The 17,425-nt window shown below is 41.0% G+C and overlaps 1 protein-coding gene across 1 annotated transcript; it reads right to left on the bottom strand.

Moving 5' to 3' along the window:
* Window positions 1-535: 535 nt before the first annotated feature.
* LOC147263934 (protein phosphatase 1 regulatory subunit 3A-like) lies at window positions 536-14,476 on the bottom strand. The gene is made up of 4 exons (XM_086202520.1): window positions 13,598-14,476; window positions 12,408-12,454; window positions 12,262-12,309; window positions 536-657 (listed from the first exon to the last, which is right to left on the bottom strand). The coding sequence occupies exons 1-4, from the start codon at window positions 14,377-14,379 to the stop codon at window positions 536-538; spliced, it is 999 nt and encodes a 332-aa protein (XP_086058646.1). The 5' UTR covers window positions 14,380-14,476.
* Between the last annotated feature and the right edge of the window lie 2,949 nt (window positions 14,477-17,425).

The following is a 17,425-nucleotide window of genomic DNA, read 5'->3' as shown; positions in this document are numbered from 1 at the left end:
ATTTAGGAGAGTGTTTGATTAACTGTTCTTCATGAAATAAAACTGTCACCTTTTGAATCCCTTTTAAGTTTCACAAATAGATAGAGCCGTGCAACTAGGCTGAATGCCTTTTCCCATAATTTCCTTTTGAGTGTTTTGGGTAGTGAGTAACAAAAATTAGCACTGATTTTGACAGAAACTGGAAGCCTATTCTTACCACTGCTGACACAAAAGTGACAGCCCACTACTGCTACCGTTGCTTAGTGTTCAAATAGCCATTCGCATATCTCAACAAAGGTTTGCTAAACTCAGTAGCAAACATGAGTCTCCTGCACTGCAGTCATCATAACACCACCCCACCCCGCCTCGCCTCACCCACCACCTCTCTATCGATATTTTCCTCTTTTTATTGATGGAACTTTCAATGATGTAACGTCCCCCTTTCCCTCGGTCGTAATCACTACGGCAACTAGGTGGCAACCATCTCTTACATTGTAATCATAACCTTTCTGTTCATTCCTGGTTCATTCTGGGCTGCACTTTTTATGAAATTCAATTACTGTCTCCTCAGGTTCCACTCGTTCATACACAGCTGTGCTTCGTTAATGGCACTCTGACTGGGCCACGTAGTCAGCAACAGGTTATTGTGCGGCCTTTTTCCCTCGGTTATATCCTCATCTACAAAGAAAAGAACGGGGAAGTTCTTTATCTTTGTGTGCGATGAATTAACCAGAGAGAATTAAAACTAAGGTTTGAGATTGTCGTCATACTTTGTATACATTCACAATGCTAAGATTACATATAATCACTACCCATGTGGGAGCAGACTGGTGAGGGATGTACTTGTATAGCACAAGTACCAGCAGCGGAGGAACCTGAAGCAGAGCCAGGGGAACCAACCCGGCTACAAGAGTGAAGACAATGATCCATTAGGTTCTGAATTTGGCAAATGTGTCTGAAGCACACCATTCCCAAAGCTACAGTGGTGATAACAGGCTGAGCGCTGCACTGCAGATGCTGCTCTGATGACTTCTGGATGAGATACCTCCTTGCAAAAAATTCCTGTCTTCTTATTTTTCTGACGAATTTCAATTAAATTGATAGTTGTTGTTTTTTTTTTCAGCCCAAGGAATGGGCTTGTCTCCCATTAGTTGGCTGAATCCTAGGGTAGCACAGTAACACAGCTCATCACGATTCACTCTGCACCGCAAAAATGTGTCCATCAACAAGTAGTAGTCCTTTTTTTTTTTTTTCAAAATATGGTGAGATCATATCGGTTAAAAATGCAGTCAGTAACCTCAAGTCTTTCACTGCTGCCATTCAAAATCCACCTTTTTTTTTTTCCCTCTCAGTATGATGTACTTTGTAACATGTTACTTAAGTAGGGTTTTGTTTTATTCATGTCCTTCATGATTAATTCGGGGCTACAGGCTGACAAACCCATCTCACCTCGTACTCCTTCCCTGTCACTCTCTTCTCACCATTTCTTTGTGCAAAAACCATGACTACATCTGCTTATATGAATATAAGATTCCGAGTGAAATATCTGCACCTCCTCTTCCTCGCATGCACATCTGCCGCTTTCCCCCCCCCCCCCCCTCACATCACATCTTCATCATCAAGACACGAACCCAGCAATCTATGGAGATGGTAGACAGCTGCTACTCTTGTGGTAACACTGCAAATGAAAGGCAGGGCAATTGAAAGAAAAAAAAAAAACAGCATATACTGTTTAGTGCGTTGTGAAACAGTGGAATATACGTGACTGAAAGAATTATCATACTCACCTGTTGATAAGATATTAAAATCTTCATACTTATCCAGAAATTCGCTTCAAGGAAGTTATTGACTGATTCCATGTGACCATCGTCCCTCATTTCTACCTACTGTCTGACAGTAAGCACTTGAAACCAAGTAGAGAGAACTTGCAGTCTGCTTTGCTCTCAGACGAATTCCCAGGCAGTCAGCATACTGCAATTAGTGTTGGATGGGAGGTGATGGTGTCCCACCCACACAGTCTCCAAATGCCAAGTGGCAACAGCAGAAAGTCTGGCTGTCTCAGTGATGTAGGGGCCAGTGGACATCTGGGAAAGTCAAGTGGCTGAGGGGAGTCAGAGGAGGAGTCATGGCAGAGGCGAGGAGGTTTGGTGAGAAAGGGAGAGGTCAGAATGGTAAAGGGGGTAGGGTCTGGAGGGGACATGAGGCTGGCAAGGTTGTAGGTTGAGAGAGAGGTGCACAGCCAGGGAGGCTGCCAGAGTGCAATGGAGAGTTGAATGCATAAAAAGCGGTTCCCTAGACTAGAGAGTGTGCAGACAATGCAGTCTGTCAGGTCTCCAATCTGTCAGCAGAGTGCCTCTGTTCCCCTCCGGCCTCTCAACAAGGCCCTGCCTCATTTTGTGCTCTCATCCTCTCACATACAATGTCCTCATCCACCCTCCTGTCCCTGGCAGTGTGCTTCATAATACTCTGATTTCACCACAGGGATGAAAATAGATTGTTTGTGGTTTGTTGGATGACCCATCATGCAAAAGGACAATCTTAATATCCAGAATTATGCAGATGGTGTCAAATTATTGCTTTAGGTGTCCACGTGATTCTATTTCTTTTGTTGTTCATGTCAACCAAAACAACCCTGATTTAAGTATCCCAATAACTGAAAATGTGATGGATTTTTCGATAAATGAAGCTGCAGCACCATCTGCTGGAGAAAAGCTGTTGTTACATCTGATGATTTGTCGTGTCCAAAATAAACATAAATGTATTTTCCTTGTATTTTAAAGTATTTGCGATGTAGCCACATGATAAACTGAACCATTTTGTACTCATATTGCCGAACTTGCGAAATCCACCAACCTTTTTAGTGACTGCAGCAGGGCCACATTGAATTCTTTTTTAATTGATGTAGTGCCAAATTCCACCAGTTACCTTGGGACACTTTTCATAAAGGGGGCAGGTCTATGTGACCAGGGGTACAATTAGTTGTTCCGAGTATTTCATCTATGCCATTTATATAAATTGGGGTGGAAACCTCTCTGAAATAGATCAAATAAAAAGTGAACATCATAATCATCATCAGGAGTGGATTTATTGTAAGGTTTTATAATTATAGACCATTAGTCTGATCGAGGCAGACCTAATGAATTGGGAAGTGGGTGCACATACCCCATTAAAATTTAAAAGTCATCCTGTCATTGTTTCACAGGAAAAAAAAAATGCTGTATTTGGAGGCTGCAGTTTTGGCCCTGTTAAGATGAGTAAGTGTTACATTTAGAAATGTATTACTTGGGATTCAAATAATTGCTATGGTTACGTCTTCGAGGCCGCGCAGATGTGTGATTTCACTGCTTTTATTGCACATGGCCGACCAGACCATAACTGGAAGACGTCTCAACAGAAGCCTGGTCGTCTGTTGCCTCACAGCAAGAAGGTTCAGGGTTCGAGTCCTGGCTCCGGCACGGGATCTTTCTGTGTGGAGTCTCCATGTTCTCCCTGTTCCTGCGTGGGTTCTCTCTGGTACTCCAGCTTCCTCCCACAGTCCAAAGACATCAAGAGGGGACGAGGCTGATTGATACTCTAAATTGACCGTAGGTGTGACTGTGAGTGTGAATGGTTGTCTGACTCTATGTGTTGGTCCTGCGATGGACTGGTGACCTGTCCTGGGTGAACCCCGCCTCTTGCCCGTAGCAGCTGTGATAGGCTCCAGCCCCCCCCCCCCCCCCCCCCCGTCGACCCTTAATAGGAATAAGCGGAAGAAAATTAATGGATGGATGATTTCAATATATGATCTGGGTTTTACAGAGAGGAAATTCAGAGATGTTGTTTCTTTTTTTCTTGTCAGAATTCTGGATCAGCTGGAGAGTCTTCAGAGAGTATTTGGGGCATTCTAATAATAAATAGTAATTGCAATAACTCAGCCTGGAGGCAACAAATGGCATGATTGCACCTGTGAGAATATCTCCAACATTATCATACAATACTTATTATAGATTGCGTTTCTGTCAAACACACTTAAACACACACTCACTCTTTCTCATAATCTTGTATACAAAGTGAAATGTGAGAGGGGGAGTGAGGGAAGCAGCACTGCGTGAAGACAGATCTCTAAGACTTCAAACTAGACCACCCCCTCAGGGACCAGCAGTGACCTGACATGGACCAGAGCGTCATGCATATTTTCAGAAGTCAATTCAACTGTTCTTGGTATACTATACTAATGTATCTCATAAACTTTGAATGAAGCAAGATCTTCTGCAGATTTGTTTATTGTAATTATGGCTACATAATTTGTGAATCTGAAACTTTCCAGACAGCCATTGTACCACTCACTAAAATCTGATTTTATAAATGTGAAACCTCAGGGCAGCACTGATTTATTTTATATTCTTTACTAGAGTTTTTAGTTTTCTTGACAGTTTGGCTGTAGTTGTGGTGGCAGGATCTGTGATTGCAGGGTTTAAAGGTACACCACTGATGCCTCTCTGGTACTCCAGCTTCCTCCCACAGTCCAAAGACATCAAGAGGGGACGAGGCTGATCGATACTCTAAATTGACCGTAGGTGTGACTGTGAGTGTGAATGGTTGTCTGTCTCTGTGTGTTGATACTGCGATGGACTGGCGACCCATTCAGGATGCATCCCGCCTCTCGCCCAAAGGCTGCTCGGATAGGTTCCACCCCCCCCCCCCCCCTCGCGACCCTTAACAGGATAAGCGGTAGAAAATGGATGGATAAACTTCAGGAAGCATGTGCATGTGCATTCTTATTTAATGGCAGTTTGCGGGCCTGAAAACCAGGATATAGCCGATATATATGAGGGGCTCAATGCGCTTTGTGGGGGCAAAATGTTGTGCCCCACTACTTTGGATGGTTGTTTGAGAGTTAACTTGGTTTTAGGGTAATTACAATGTTCCTCGGCACAGAGTTGCGATGGGTAAGGTTAGTTTTTTCCTTCAATGCATTCTGTGCAGCAGGTTTTAACTGGGCTTCTTCAGAGCAGTGCCCTGCGAAGAGTCGTCTTCCACCATGGCAACATTGGCTTGTGGCCAATTTGAAGAAGGTCCCAGCGTAGGACTGACGCCACTTTACAAAAGGTCATCATACCCCAGATCAGATCAAGTGACTTCTACTGAACTGCGGAGTCTCTCTTGACCCAACTCTTTAACACCCACAGTGTCATATAATAAGGCTTATGCACCACGCGCAGCACCAGCATGTGACTGGGTGGAACCAAAATAGCAGAGGAGACAATGTCTGTTGTTACATTTCGAAGCGAACGATGTGGGATCAGTTTCTAAACGGCTAAAGATTGTTGATATTTCATGTTTTATGATGTTTTCAAGTTGAGCGTCACTTTTGTTTGTACAATTTCAAGGCTGATTTGGTTTCTGGACGAGGAGATTGCATTTTCCACAGGTGTCAGTGAATTTAAGACATATGCATGACTTTTTAAATCTTATTTATTCTTTTTTTTTTTTTTTAATTTGTTTAAGAATATAATACAGACCGCACCCATGCTCTGGCTGTTAAAAGGAAAATTCTTTTCTAAACGGTGTTCATATTGATTAAAGACGACCTAACTAAAAAAAAAATTATATTCAGCTTTGGCGCGCAGTGAAGAGCACTGAATTACTGACAAATTATCATTACGCTTAATGTTAACATACAGGAAAAAAAAAAAATCATAATTCGTCAGTGAAAGTCTTTGAGTCCCCTTGAACAAATTTCACTCACCATTAAATCCCCAAACTCCCATGACATTGTGCGTACGCATTATTATCCAGCAAACCTGTTGCACCTCCCTATTGCAGTCTTATTGTGATCAGTTGTACACTCCTGGATGAACTGGAGCAGGGATTTTCAAACTGTCTCTGATCCGATAGGGGCTTCCTCGATATTTTTTATTTTTATATTCATTTTGCATATCCTAGATTTTCGGTGGCAATTAATGATGATATAACTACATCACAAGGCTGAATGTTAAACGTATTGCATCATTAACCTTGTGATGTATCACGTTTTGTAACTCTCGTGTGGAGAAAAAAAAGGGATAAAATGGTCTATTTGTAACGTGAAATTTGATTTGATTTCAGCTTCCGTCGGCAGGCAATGAAACTGAAGCGATAAATGACTCCTCAGAGGCAAGGATGGGGAAGTGTGCGACTGAGGTTCAAAGATTGGACACATCTGATATAAAAAAAAAACAACTAAAAACGTGTAATCCTGCTGAAAGAAACGAAACATCATAGAGCACCAAAGAGGTGTTCAACTTGTTTCCTAAGATGATGTCCCTCAAACACGGTCTTTATTCTCATCCCTTTTTTTTTATATTATTATTATCAAGGACTATATTTCCTTTAGCACTTTTTAAATGTAAGAGAGAAAAACAGCCAACAGACACGTGGGCCCACGTGATCATGACTTGGACCTCACTATTTTGATGAGCGGTGAATTGACATCGGCAGAAAACACATTACCTCAGACTTGCATCAACTCGATCCAAGAATAAATGGCATGGGACTTGGACCAAATTAAATGAGTCACATGTCAGAGAGCAGCTGTACTTACAGGCTGCGGAGGGTGTCGGTTATCACACTGTATGGAATAATAAGTGAATATACAGTGTGGTGTATGTTGTATACAGTGTTGCTTGTTTGTTGGTGACGTCTGAAAAACAGCAAAAATGTGTTCAAGGCTGCCGTAAAAATGATTTCCTAACATATATGGTTCTTATTTCCCATAGGTGGGATGATAGCGTGTTGAATAAATGAACGCTTTGTCAGCTAAATGTTCCCCTCGTGAGCCAAAATACAAGATGAATTCGTTTATTTGTTTCGATAGATTTATTTTATTTTATTCAAAAATAACATCAAATGACCAGTATTTCAACTCACACGATTGCAAACATACAACAGAGTATCAGGGCCACATTGAGAGAGAAAAAAAAAAAAATTTTGAGAATGAAGTTGTGAATTTATGAGAAAAAGCCATTATTTTATGAAAGTAAAGATGTAATATTCCGCGAATGAAGTCTGAATTTTTGAGAATACGGTCGTAATTTTAGTCTTTTACTTTAAAAGAGAGCTACAAGAAGAGCAGTCGCCCACATGAAACCGAGGGTCGTAGATCGCTTTTGAAATTGTTCTCAAGTATTGTTTTTCTTTCAAATAAGGAAACACTTCAACCTCTGGCATATCAGCACCGTTATCTCGTATGTATCAGAATTTCAAAAGGATTTGCTAGAAACTGTGTGTATTCTGAAGAGTAAACTGTATAGCACCGGAGACAGGTTGCCAAGGAGGCTGCCTGTACAATCGCCTGTTTTGTTTGCTTCCATTGTGGGTACCATAATATTATCATTTACGCTTAAAATGATGCCTGTATTCTCATCATATTCTGATCTTTTTTTCATAAAATTATGGCCATCTCGATGTCCAAAAAAAAAAAACGTCTTCAATGTGGCCTAAATAAGCCATTTTACAAACACCCTTATCTACACGAATCAAGCACTTGATTCATAACTTTGTTCCATTTGGTGCATTGTAAACTAATGTTGGGCCCATCATACACGGCAAATATACACACACCGTCCACATACACTGTACGTTGACAGTAAATCTACCTTCAACAAGACGTCCAATAAAAGTACACGTAAACTATAGGTGAACTAACGTGAAAGCACAAATTTTTAAGATGGAGGCTTTAAGTTTTCATCTAAATGTGGAATTTCAGAAATTAAATTCAAGATTATTTGGAATTAAATCTTTGTGTTCCACCTTGTCAACAAATGTCGAATTTTAACTCAAGAATTCAATCACAGCAAGAGCTCGGAGGTCAATTTTGTTTGGTTTTACGGAGTCACGGGCTGAATCCGTTTCATAGCTTCACGTGAAATTAGGAAAGAACAAAAACAGCAACAACGACGACAAAAAAACAACCCCATATAAAACCGCACAACCAAACACACACGTTAAAAATTCTGTAAAAACAAGTTTGTGTTATTGCACCTGTTTCGTCAACTTTTCACCACCCCTGTTCAGACCTGGAATTAACGTGCATATTGGGACAATTTTGAGAACATGTTACAATCGCTCGAACTATTCATTCAAATGATCACTTCTGATTCTCTCTCTCTCTCTCTCTCTCTCTCTCTCTATATATATATATATATACTATATATATATAGATGGGGCAATTGATCATTTTAGCAGCAAGCTGTTGATTGTAAATGTAACATGAAATGCAAAACTGTGGGCAAAGATTATGAGTGACATATGATTCTTTTTCATTTTCTCTCAGCTGACCCCAAAATGACAATTTCGTCTTTTGCCTTACCCTTTGTAAGGAAACCTATCCCATCACATTTGTATTCACATCGCTAAAACAGCTTGCGGTCCAGGTCACCTCTGAATGTAGCCAGAGTGATTCGCAACTGTCCTTCGTGGCATGTTTTTGCCAGGTCTGAGCTGGACCATTGCCTCAACATCTCAGAATACAGTATGAACACGTTTGAATTTGACAGTAATGTAATGTTGTATATGTTTAAAAATGCCACACGCTACACTCTTTTAACACCTGTCCTTCTCTGAGGCCTCTCATTCTAGTCCACCATCCCCTTATTCATTGTCCCTTGATATTTCTTCCACTTGTAGAACCACCAGCTCAAGGAAAATATGTACATTGCAAAAAAAGCAGGGAAATCATACAGGAAAACAACAAAGAATCCTGCAACTAGTAGGCCACAGATGAGAAGTCTGGTGATGTGACTGAGAATATATAATACACTCCACCATATGAGACCATTGGACTGTTTGGATTTTTGAGACAATGGACTGAGGTGTGTGTGACATGGATGAGCCCACTGATTTAAACTCTCTTTGTGAGCGACGACATCATCTTCTGTTCGTCTGCCTTTTGCCTGTTGGGATCTTTCCCAATTTTGAGTGTGATCTTTCGCCGAGCCGAAAACTTGGGAGGCTAAAGTGGGGTTGAGATCTTGATTATGAGAAGCGCTTGAATTCAAATCTGTCTTTAATTGTGAGAGACAGCGTTGTTCTGGCTGAAGAGCAAAGCCACTTTTGGTGGGCTTCTTCCCTCTTTCTGTTGAGAATGCATTGCTCTCTGTGGATAAGGTTTGCTCTAAGCCGTGACTCAAATTGGGATAGGTTGGTTCTCTGACGGGCAATACACCTGGATCCAAAACCTCTGTTTTTGAAAAAGGATGGCAATCATGTGTACTATCAGACGCTTCAGTCAGTTGCATACCTAATCCAGCACCGATGTTTACATCTCTACAAGAGGCCTGTACATTGCTTTTCTGATCCAACGCCTCCTCCCAAATCCCCCTGACCAAATCTTCTCTAAATCTTTCTGTAAATGTCTCGTCTAATCCGGACTCTATCACTTCAAGTGCAGCCGTATTTTCTGTTACGATAGGGTTTTTTGTTCCATCTGAGAGTTCTTTATATTCAACACGTGGAGAGCTCTCAACTTCCGCGGACAACTTTTTCAATTCAGCTGGTGCATTACTTCTCTCCCCCTGAGGGTTCTCCACATTACCTATCAACTCCCCCACTGCTGCTATTTTCAGGTTTCTAATACTCACTCTCTCATCTTTGTCTCTCTGACTCATATCTTCCTCTATTCTTTCTAATATCTCAGGTTGGTCTCTCAGCTCTGGTGAAATATCTGCCTTTGAAACATTTGCAGTAACTTCATCTGAGCTTATTGCGCTGCCTACATCTTCATCGTGACTCTTCATATCTTCCTGTGAACGAGTCAGTCCCATTTCTAGCACCTCTATATGACTTTGGTCACATTTATACGTTGGAAAGGGTCCAAATGTGTCACAATCAAGTTGGAAGACCTTTTTCCTTTTCCTCAATTCCACTGTGTGTGCTGTAGGTGCTGATTGATTTATTTCTATGCAGGGCTCCTGCTTCCCTTGAATTATTTCTGTGCAGCTCAAGCTCACTCTTTCTTCTGCTTCATCTGAGATTATTTCATGTTCACCTGCTTGTGATTTCACTGCACTGTTTTCTTCAGTTTTTTTCAATGTTGGGTCCTCATCTTTTTGAATCCCTGCTTCCCCATGTAGGAGTTGAAACATTTCTTGCTCTGTGCCAGTTAGCCTCTCCGTGCCGTTCGTACTTCCTTTCTGTTTCATGCCCAAGTATTTGTCTTGTGATGCTGCATCTTCTTTTTCTGAATCACTTATTTGACTTTGTCTGAAAATATTCTCACATTTTTGGTTCAGATTGACTTCATCTGAATGAAACTGTGCAGGTTGTATTTCATTTCCATCTCTCTCATTGTGCTTAAATGGGTTTTCACTGTTTTGGTTCAGCCTGAATTCCTCACATTGATTTTCATCTGCATACCTCTGGGAGATTTCACACTCCTCTGCTTTCTGTGGCCTAAATATCATCTCCTCTGTAGATTCCGTACAGTTTGTCTCCACTCCTTGTCTAGCAGCGGAGAAGACAAACCTCTCCCCATCCTTTGTCTCCTGTGTGATTGTCTCCCAAAATGCCAGCATGTCATCCATCGCATTGTGTGCCGTTCCTGTAAGCTCCCCATCCCTGCTGTGAGAAAGACCCTTTTCCAGGCTCGCTCCCCATGAGATCCTATCAACAGCACTGGCATTCTGAGGGTCTGGTATTGCTGTCATGTCCGTTGTCTCTGTGTCCCCTGAGCTTGTTACTATGCCAGCTATGTGTGGGTTACAGGGCTCATCTCCTCCTTCTGCTTTCTCTATTAACCCTTCTCTTTCTAGTTCCAAGACTGCATGGTTGTGACACCCAGTCGAAGTGACAACAGAGCCCTTGGATACAGGCATTGCCCCCACAAACATGAATTCTCGCAGAGTGTCTGTTACAGAGTTTGTCTGTGACACTTTGGTTGTATCTTGTTTCGTGGTGTTTTCACCTCTCAAGACCCTGTCACATACCCCTGCTGGCTGGTCTTCAGTGTTCAAGGCAACACTAGTCACTGATATTTCATGAGTGTCTGACCGTAGTTGACATGCAGTTGAGGTGGGTGATTGTAAGAGTGTGGGGGCATCTTTCCCTGCTTGAGATTCATGTTGGATTTGGGGCTCTTTATTATTTGAAGGAGAAACGGACGCTGCCGTCTGCAGCCATTCTGACTCTGGAACAGTGGAATGGTCCTCGCTGCTTTGCCCGTTTAGAAATGCCTGCCATGCATCACACACAGAGGTGTCTTTATCTGTCGTATCATCTTTACCTTTAAGAAAGGTCTCCCATATATCACTAACAGACAGTGTATCCTTTTTATTTTTCTTCGACAGAGTCCATTTAACTCTTCCAGTCCAGATATCATCTACATTAGGAGTCTCCCACTGCTGTGGTTTGTCATTGTTCCAGTCCAGTGTGGTCAGAGGAATCTGGTGGTAAGTGAGGATCCTTGGATTTCCACTGGATTGTTTCTTCTGAATTTTAGAGAAAACGTTGGCAGTGCTACCCCATGGAGCTGCCATAGGTTGAAAAAAGTTCTTGTCATTGGTTGTGTCATGTGAAGAAGCTTTCGGCAGTTCTAGTTCCTTTACGCGTGCCAAGCGTGCCGCTCTTTGCCGACTTTTTATGCTATCCACCTGTCAAAAAGGCCAAAGGTCAAGTAAAGTATTTATATTCTACCTATATAAACCATAGGAAGAGGCCAAGTGCACGTGATTTGTTAGTCTTGGAGATCATGGACCACTTTAACTTCCAGCTGTCAAATATACAGTAGGCCTATATGTCTTTTCCTCCCTATTTGTAGAATGTTACAAATGCCACATTACCGTTAAGGTGCATTTCTTTGCAAACCTGCTGCGATCTCAAAATATACCTCCACTGTTGTTTACATCAACTTCTCTACACATTTACAAGCAGGTCACATGCACATTTATTATTAATAGCTTGCACATGTTCTCAAGTGTCAGATTAGCTGACTTTCTACATCCTTCTGGGACTCATTCAGCACAGAGTAGTATGACGGGCATCTTGAGCTAGATTTCATTCCTACCCTTGCAGAAAGTGCACATGTATTTTGTTTTTACTTTATATAGAATTGGCAGATAGAGACAGTGCAGCCAGTTAACATCCAATTAATACTGACTGTGGTTTTTTTTTTTGTGTGTGTTTCTGTGTGTGTGGCTAGTACTGTTTACTTGTGAGCGATATGGGTAATTTAATTTGCTTCCCGGAGTTTGTAACTCCAAAGATAATAAATGAACCTCACCAAATTTCTGTGCTCTTCTTGGTATAATAATGTTTGTATCTGTGCACTGTCCACTGTGTTTCTGAAAGCCTCCTCTGCATTTTGTGGTGCCTCAGCTTCTGAAAGATAAAGACTTAGAAACTCAGGCTTAAAAGCAAGGGTCAACATTTGCTCACACTATGACACACACTTAAACAAATACAGGTATACACACCTGCACCAGCTGTTGCTGGGTTCATGGTGTCCCTGGCCATTCCCCTCCTGTGGTTCAAAATAACAAAAGACAAAATCGTTAAATCACATTCTTCTCATAGTTTATTTGCTATTGACATTATGTTGCTTTGTTGCATCGGCTTGATTCTTTTTTTGTTTTGTCGGTGTCACATCTCATCTCTGAGCTTAATTAAATCGTATGACTCAAAGCTTTCACCCATCAGTATAATTCTTTTTTGTTTGTTGTTCTACCTGCACCGTATGCCTGTTCTCATTATGGTTGCGCATTACATGTTTGAGACTCTTATGCTGCAGTAAGGCAGACCAGAACATCAACGTTCCTTAACTGTTCTTAAAGTAGATTTCTGTCAGAACGGACAAATTGAAGTGTATCCGTCTCTCCTCTCCAGTGAGACGTCACAGAAATCTGGACGGACATCTGACCTTACATGGGCAATATGTGGTCTACAGCTCAAACATTTCCTGCTGAAAAGTTACATAACAGCTCTGTGTAAAGACACAAAGGCCCGGCCAAAAAGAGGCCATGGCTATTACTTCAACGTAATTCGAATTTGTCACAACGTGAGACAAGGCCTTTTTTACTTGTTTCCTTTCTGTCATCAAGCAGAACCTATAAGACATGATCATTAGAATGTAGTCAATTTATGTGTTTTCATTAAAACAAAACTAGAAATCCCTCAAAGAGGGCATATCTCACCAAAGAGGTAATATGGCTGTATAATATCATTGAAATCCCTTCATTAATGTTGTTCATACGATCGAAATGATCACCGGAGACTGTAACATTCTCTCAAGCATTTCCCTTTAACTATGGATAAAAGACTAAAGGACCCAAATTTATCTACATGTGCACACAAACACATCTGCTAAAACAGTCTGGGGTCTAGGATCTACAAACTTTTCCAGCTTATTTCCAAAAGCTTCTTCCAAATTTCATCAACATGTGTAATTTATTTTTGAGATAACATGCTAACAGACAGATTCATCCAGATGATCATGAGCCCCCTTGGGTGAGATACTAATTAGATCCAAATCCCCCACACTAGAGTATTGATTACTCCATAATGGTATCTATTGTTGACATTTGGAGGGGATGAGCCTTCTCCCTTGGACTGTGTTGGGCACAGAAGTGACATGTTTAAAAAAAGATTTAGCATCAGATTTTCCCACCTGTTAGCTTTGAGACAGCTCCTCGTACTCTTGAGTCTGGTACCCTCCTCTTGCACTACAGGCCCATGCTCCTTCACATGTACTTTCTGGTGGCAGAACATTACGTAGTTCATCTCCTTGTTATTGGCCCAAAAAGTGCCCACTGATGTTTCATAACGCAGACAAAACTCCACTCTGGTCCCATCTCTTTCAAGACGAGGAACAACCGTGTACTTGAAAGTAAACCTATCAGTTTTCCTGTCACTGGATCCTGGCACATACTCAGCCAACAGGTCAAAGAAGCTGTTCCACTTATCCAGGGTGATCCGGGCATAAACAGACTTACTGAAGCAGAGGTTGACCACCCTGATGATGCCACGGAACGTGGTGGTTCCTGGGAGAAGCTCAATGCTCTCCAGCTCGACCATCTGTGCCTGGAGCCTGTGGTCCAGCTCCTCTGGGGATGAAGGGACTGTAAACAGACAGGATATGTAGAACTCCTCGAGTGGATGTGTCAAATCTCTCTCAGCGGGTTTGCAGGCTTCTGACTCTGTCACATCAACATTGTCATACTCCTTGACTGAAACTAGGTCGAGGCCAAAAGCATCTGCAAATGATACCTTCCTTCGGACAACCGGTGGGGGTTCTGGTTCTTCGTCTTCGTCTGTTTCCTCATCTGTAGAGAAGCCCATGGACGAGGAGGCCTCCATGCCCCACTCTTCCTGTTCTCTACTTTTGTCCTCTTCTTCCTCCTCTATCATTGCCCCGTCATCTTCCACGAATTGAGTGTACAAAGCCTCCATAATGAGCACAGATCTGAGAGGCAGCTGTCTGCCCGGCCTACCGTCTGTGTGGCTTGGAGGGTGGCACAGACCAGAGTGCCCTTAGCCTGGCTGCAGTGATACTGTAGAAGGGAGAGCAGGGAGAGGACGTGACTTGACAGATGGAGTTTGGTTACAGCTGAACATTGTGATTCTGAGCCAGGCCTATTAATAGGACACATATAGCTAAAACAGGGCAGGACCGTTATCCCCTCATTTATCCAGTCACAATATGTTTGCTAGCTACAAAATAAATACATGAAAACAAAGCATATGTCATGCAGTTTAAACTAAAAAAAAATAAAAAAAAATGGACCCAACAAAGTCCATGTTTGAACTTGTGAAAGAAAGTCATTATTTTGTTACTTCACTTCTGAAAAAAAAAAACTCAAATGAAAAATAAAGACGATGAAAAATAAAGACTACGAAATTCAATCGGACTGTCTTGTGACTTTGTAAAAATGCTAAAGTGATGTGGCAGATACATGGTTTTCAAAATGGCTAAGATAGAGTATCCTAGATCCTTGTAAGTATTGTGCCAAGGTGATAACGGAGGCTATAATGTCACTGAGAGGTTGCGTGTTCTAAACCTAGAAATGAATAGTGCATGCATGTGATAAGAAACATGACCAGCATATTGAATGTCATGCTTGACACCTCTTTATGGCAACTATATTTTTCTTAGGCGTAAATGTGTTTTAATTGCCTGTAACAGACCCTTTTACTACCTCATGTGTTGTCCGGGGATCGCAATGACACACACACACACACATAGAACAGAAGCTACTTTCATTCACTTCCTCTTTCCATAAAGAGTACATACACTTGCAATAATGTGATGTGGTCATTCACTCCATTTTGAGTTAAGACATTGAAATCTAGTTTTTAATTCATTTTAAGGCCTTTTTCACCGAGTATTGCTCTTGCAGAAACGTTAGGTAGACATATATGTTTTTAAATGTTGACAAATGGTAAAGCCAAGACTAAGGTAAAATGACGATTTTAATTCCTGCGCGCCAGTCCTGCAGAAGATCACCACGCTCAAGTCTTTAAGGTTGTAGGGTGGTACAAAACCGAAGAACAATAGGAAGGAAAGTTCCCCAGATTTCGGTCTATTAAAACTTTCAGATTTACATTTACTCCCAAGCTTTCTGACATGCCCACTTCTATAAAGCAACTCAATAAAAGCTTTTTTTTTACTGCCAGGTAAATACCCAAATTGCACTCTCACAGGTTTAATGGAGATTCTGTATTAAAAATTTGAAGTCTCAAGCCTGGTTTGGATGATTTTCTACAGATTTCAGCAGGAAGCTTCCCCCTGACCACAGATTCGTTTCACAGGCTGAGTAATTATGAGCTGTTCCTGAATAAAATGAGTGGAGTAACCCTTTAATGATTGCATCGTGCCTAGAAATGCTGTAAATGAAACCAAATTTTGAAAAAGCTTAAAGTAATATCATGAAAGTATCTTGTCAGCCTTCTGTGCTCTAAAAAGACTACAAAAAGACTTAAAAAAAAAAAGAAAAAAGGATTGGATAATTTCAAACTGATGAGCCTGAAAGACCATAAATTAGTTATGTAAATTTGCCATCTATATAAACTGTGCCTTCTCATTCTGTTTCACTATTTCGAATGTTGGATGTCGCCGTGATGTTTGATTCAAGCACTTTGCGTCTGCTGAAGCATCGCACCTACTGCAGGACTGATACTGACCTTTGACCTCTATATATTTGCAAGAAAAAAGGAGAATTTCTCCCCTGAGATCACGAGTTCTTCAAAGTCTTATCAATTCTTATATCATGCTTCAAAGGCACCTGAAAGATCTCCGAAGCTGCGATTGCAGCCCTCATATTTTAAGTTCACTGCATCTTGGACCGGAAGAGATTATTCTCGTCTTTGTGTCAGACTGACCTCTGCATGTGTGTGTGTCTGTTTGCGGGCGTCTGAAGTGCAATTCAATTCATCCCTGATATGCAGTGTTAGAACACACTCTAAGCCCAGTAAATATTGTAAATATAACTCAGTACTGGTTATAAAAGCCTGGACAGGTATGTGAGTGAGTTTTAGTACACACTGGACTTTTTGTTTTGAAAGACATGAGACACTGTTAGATTTTATTTACAGTTTTTGTAAAGCCAGATCTACAAATATGTATGAAAATACTACACAACATCAACAATCATAATCGTAATCATAATCATGTAAACGTATGTGGAAAGGTGTGTTTGTGACTGTTATTTAATCTGCTGGTTAATAGCCAAGTGCAGCATGTGACCCATGTATATCAGTAGATGGCACTATGTGATCAGACAAAAACTACATGTCCTTGTCATCCACACCTCAGCCAATAGCATTGTTTGTTTGCATTTATCATGTGATAATTTCATCAAAGTGTGGAGGTGATGTGAAAGAAAAATTAACTCAACAGAAAAGAATTTGAATGACAAGATAAACGAATAGGATAATTTGCATTATATGTAATGCAGACTTCTAAATGACCAGTAGGTGGCAGCAAGCGACCACAATTCCATGACAACTGGTTCCCTTTCCTGTCGTCATCAATTCCCAGATACTTCGAAATCTTTTTGATGGAATGCTTTGATGGGAATAAGATTTTATAACATAAACAAGGCCCTTAAAATCCGAATAGACACATATTATTGTCACGGAAGTAATACGACAGTGTTTTCAAATCTTGTCATTATTTTTGACAACAACATTAGCGAATGACCAGATTAAAATATTACATTTTGGACGTTATTTTGCACTAAATTGCTTCTCAACGACACGTAACAATATCATTTTCTTTTGAAAAGAATAATTATCAGCCATCGTTGATGTTTTTTAGCTGCTATAAACTGACGGTGTATTTACTATTATTTAAAATATGGATTGTCAGGAAACTAAAAGTGATGTTTCAAGTACTTTAAATTCTAACTAAATGACGCAATAAGCTGGTTTGTCACATTCAGCAGTGTAAAGGTAACGCAAATGAAGCATGAATGTTGGTGTTTAGAGTAGCAAAGAC

The sequence above is a fragment of the Aulostomus chinensis genome, chromosome 4, assembly GCF_037954235.1.
Source record: "Aulostomus chinensis isolate RoL2024-O1b breed Wild chromosome 4, RoL_Achi_v1.0, whole genome shotgun sequence".
Lineage (NCBI taxonomy): Eukaryota > Metazoa > Chordata > Actinopteri > Syngnathiformes > Aulostomidae > Aulostomus > Aulostomus chinensis.
The sequence above is the reverse complement of the archived record's forward strand: the minus strand, read 5'-3'. Positions and strand labels throughout refer to the sequence as shown.

Bases quoted from the DNA above. Each gene is read 5' to 3' on its own strand.
- LOC147263934 (XM_086202520.1), bottom strand. From the start codon at position 14,379: ATGGAGGCTTTGTACACTCAATTCGTGGAAGATGACGGGGCAATGATA. The intron at 12,455-13,597 runs GTGGGAAAATCT...TTTGAACCACAG, and splicing joins AGCTGTCTCAAAGCTAACAG to GAGGGGAATGGCCAGGGACA. The intron at 658-12,261 runs GTGCACAGATAC...TTTTCTTTGTAG, and splicing joins TTTCAGAAACACAGTGGACA to ATGAGGATATAACCGAGGGA.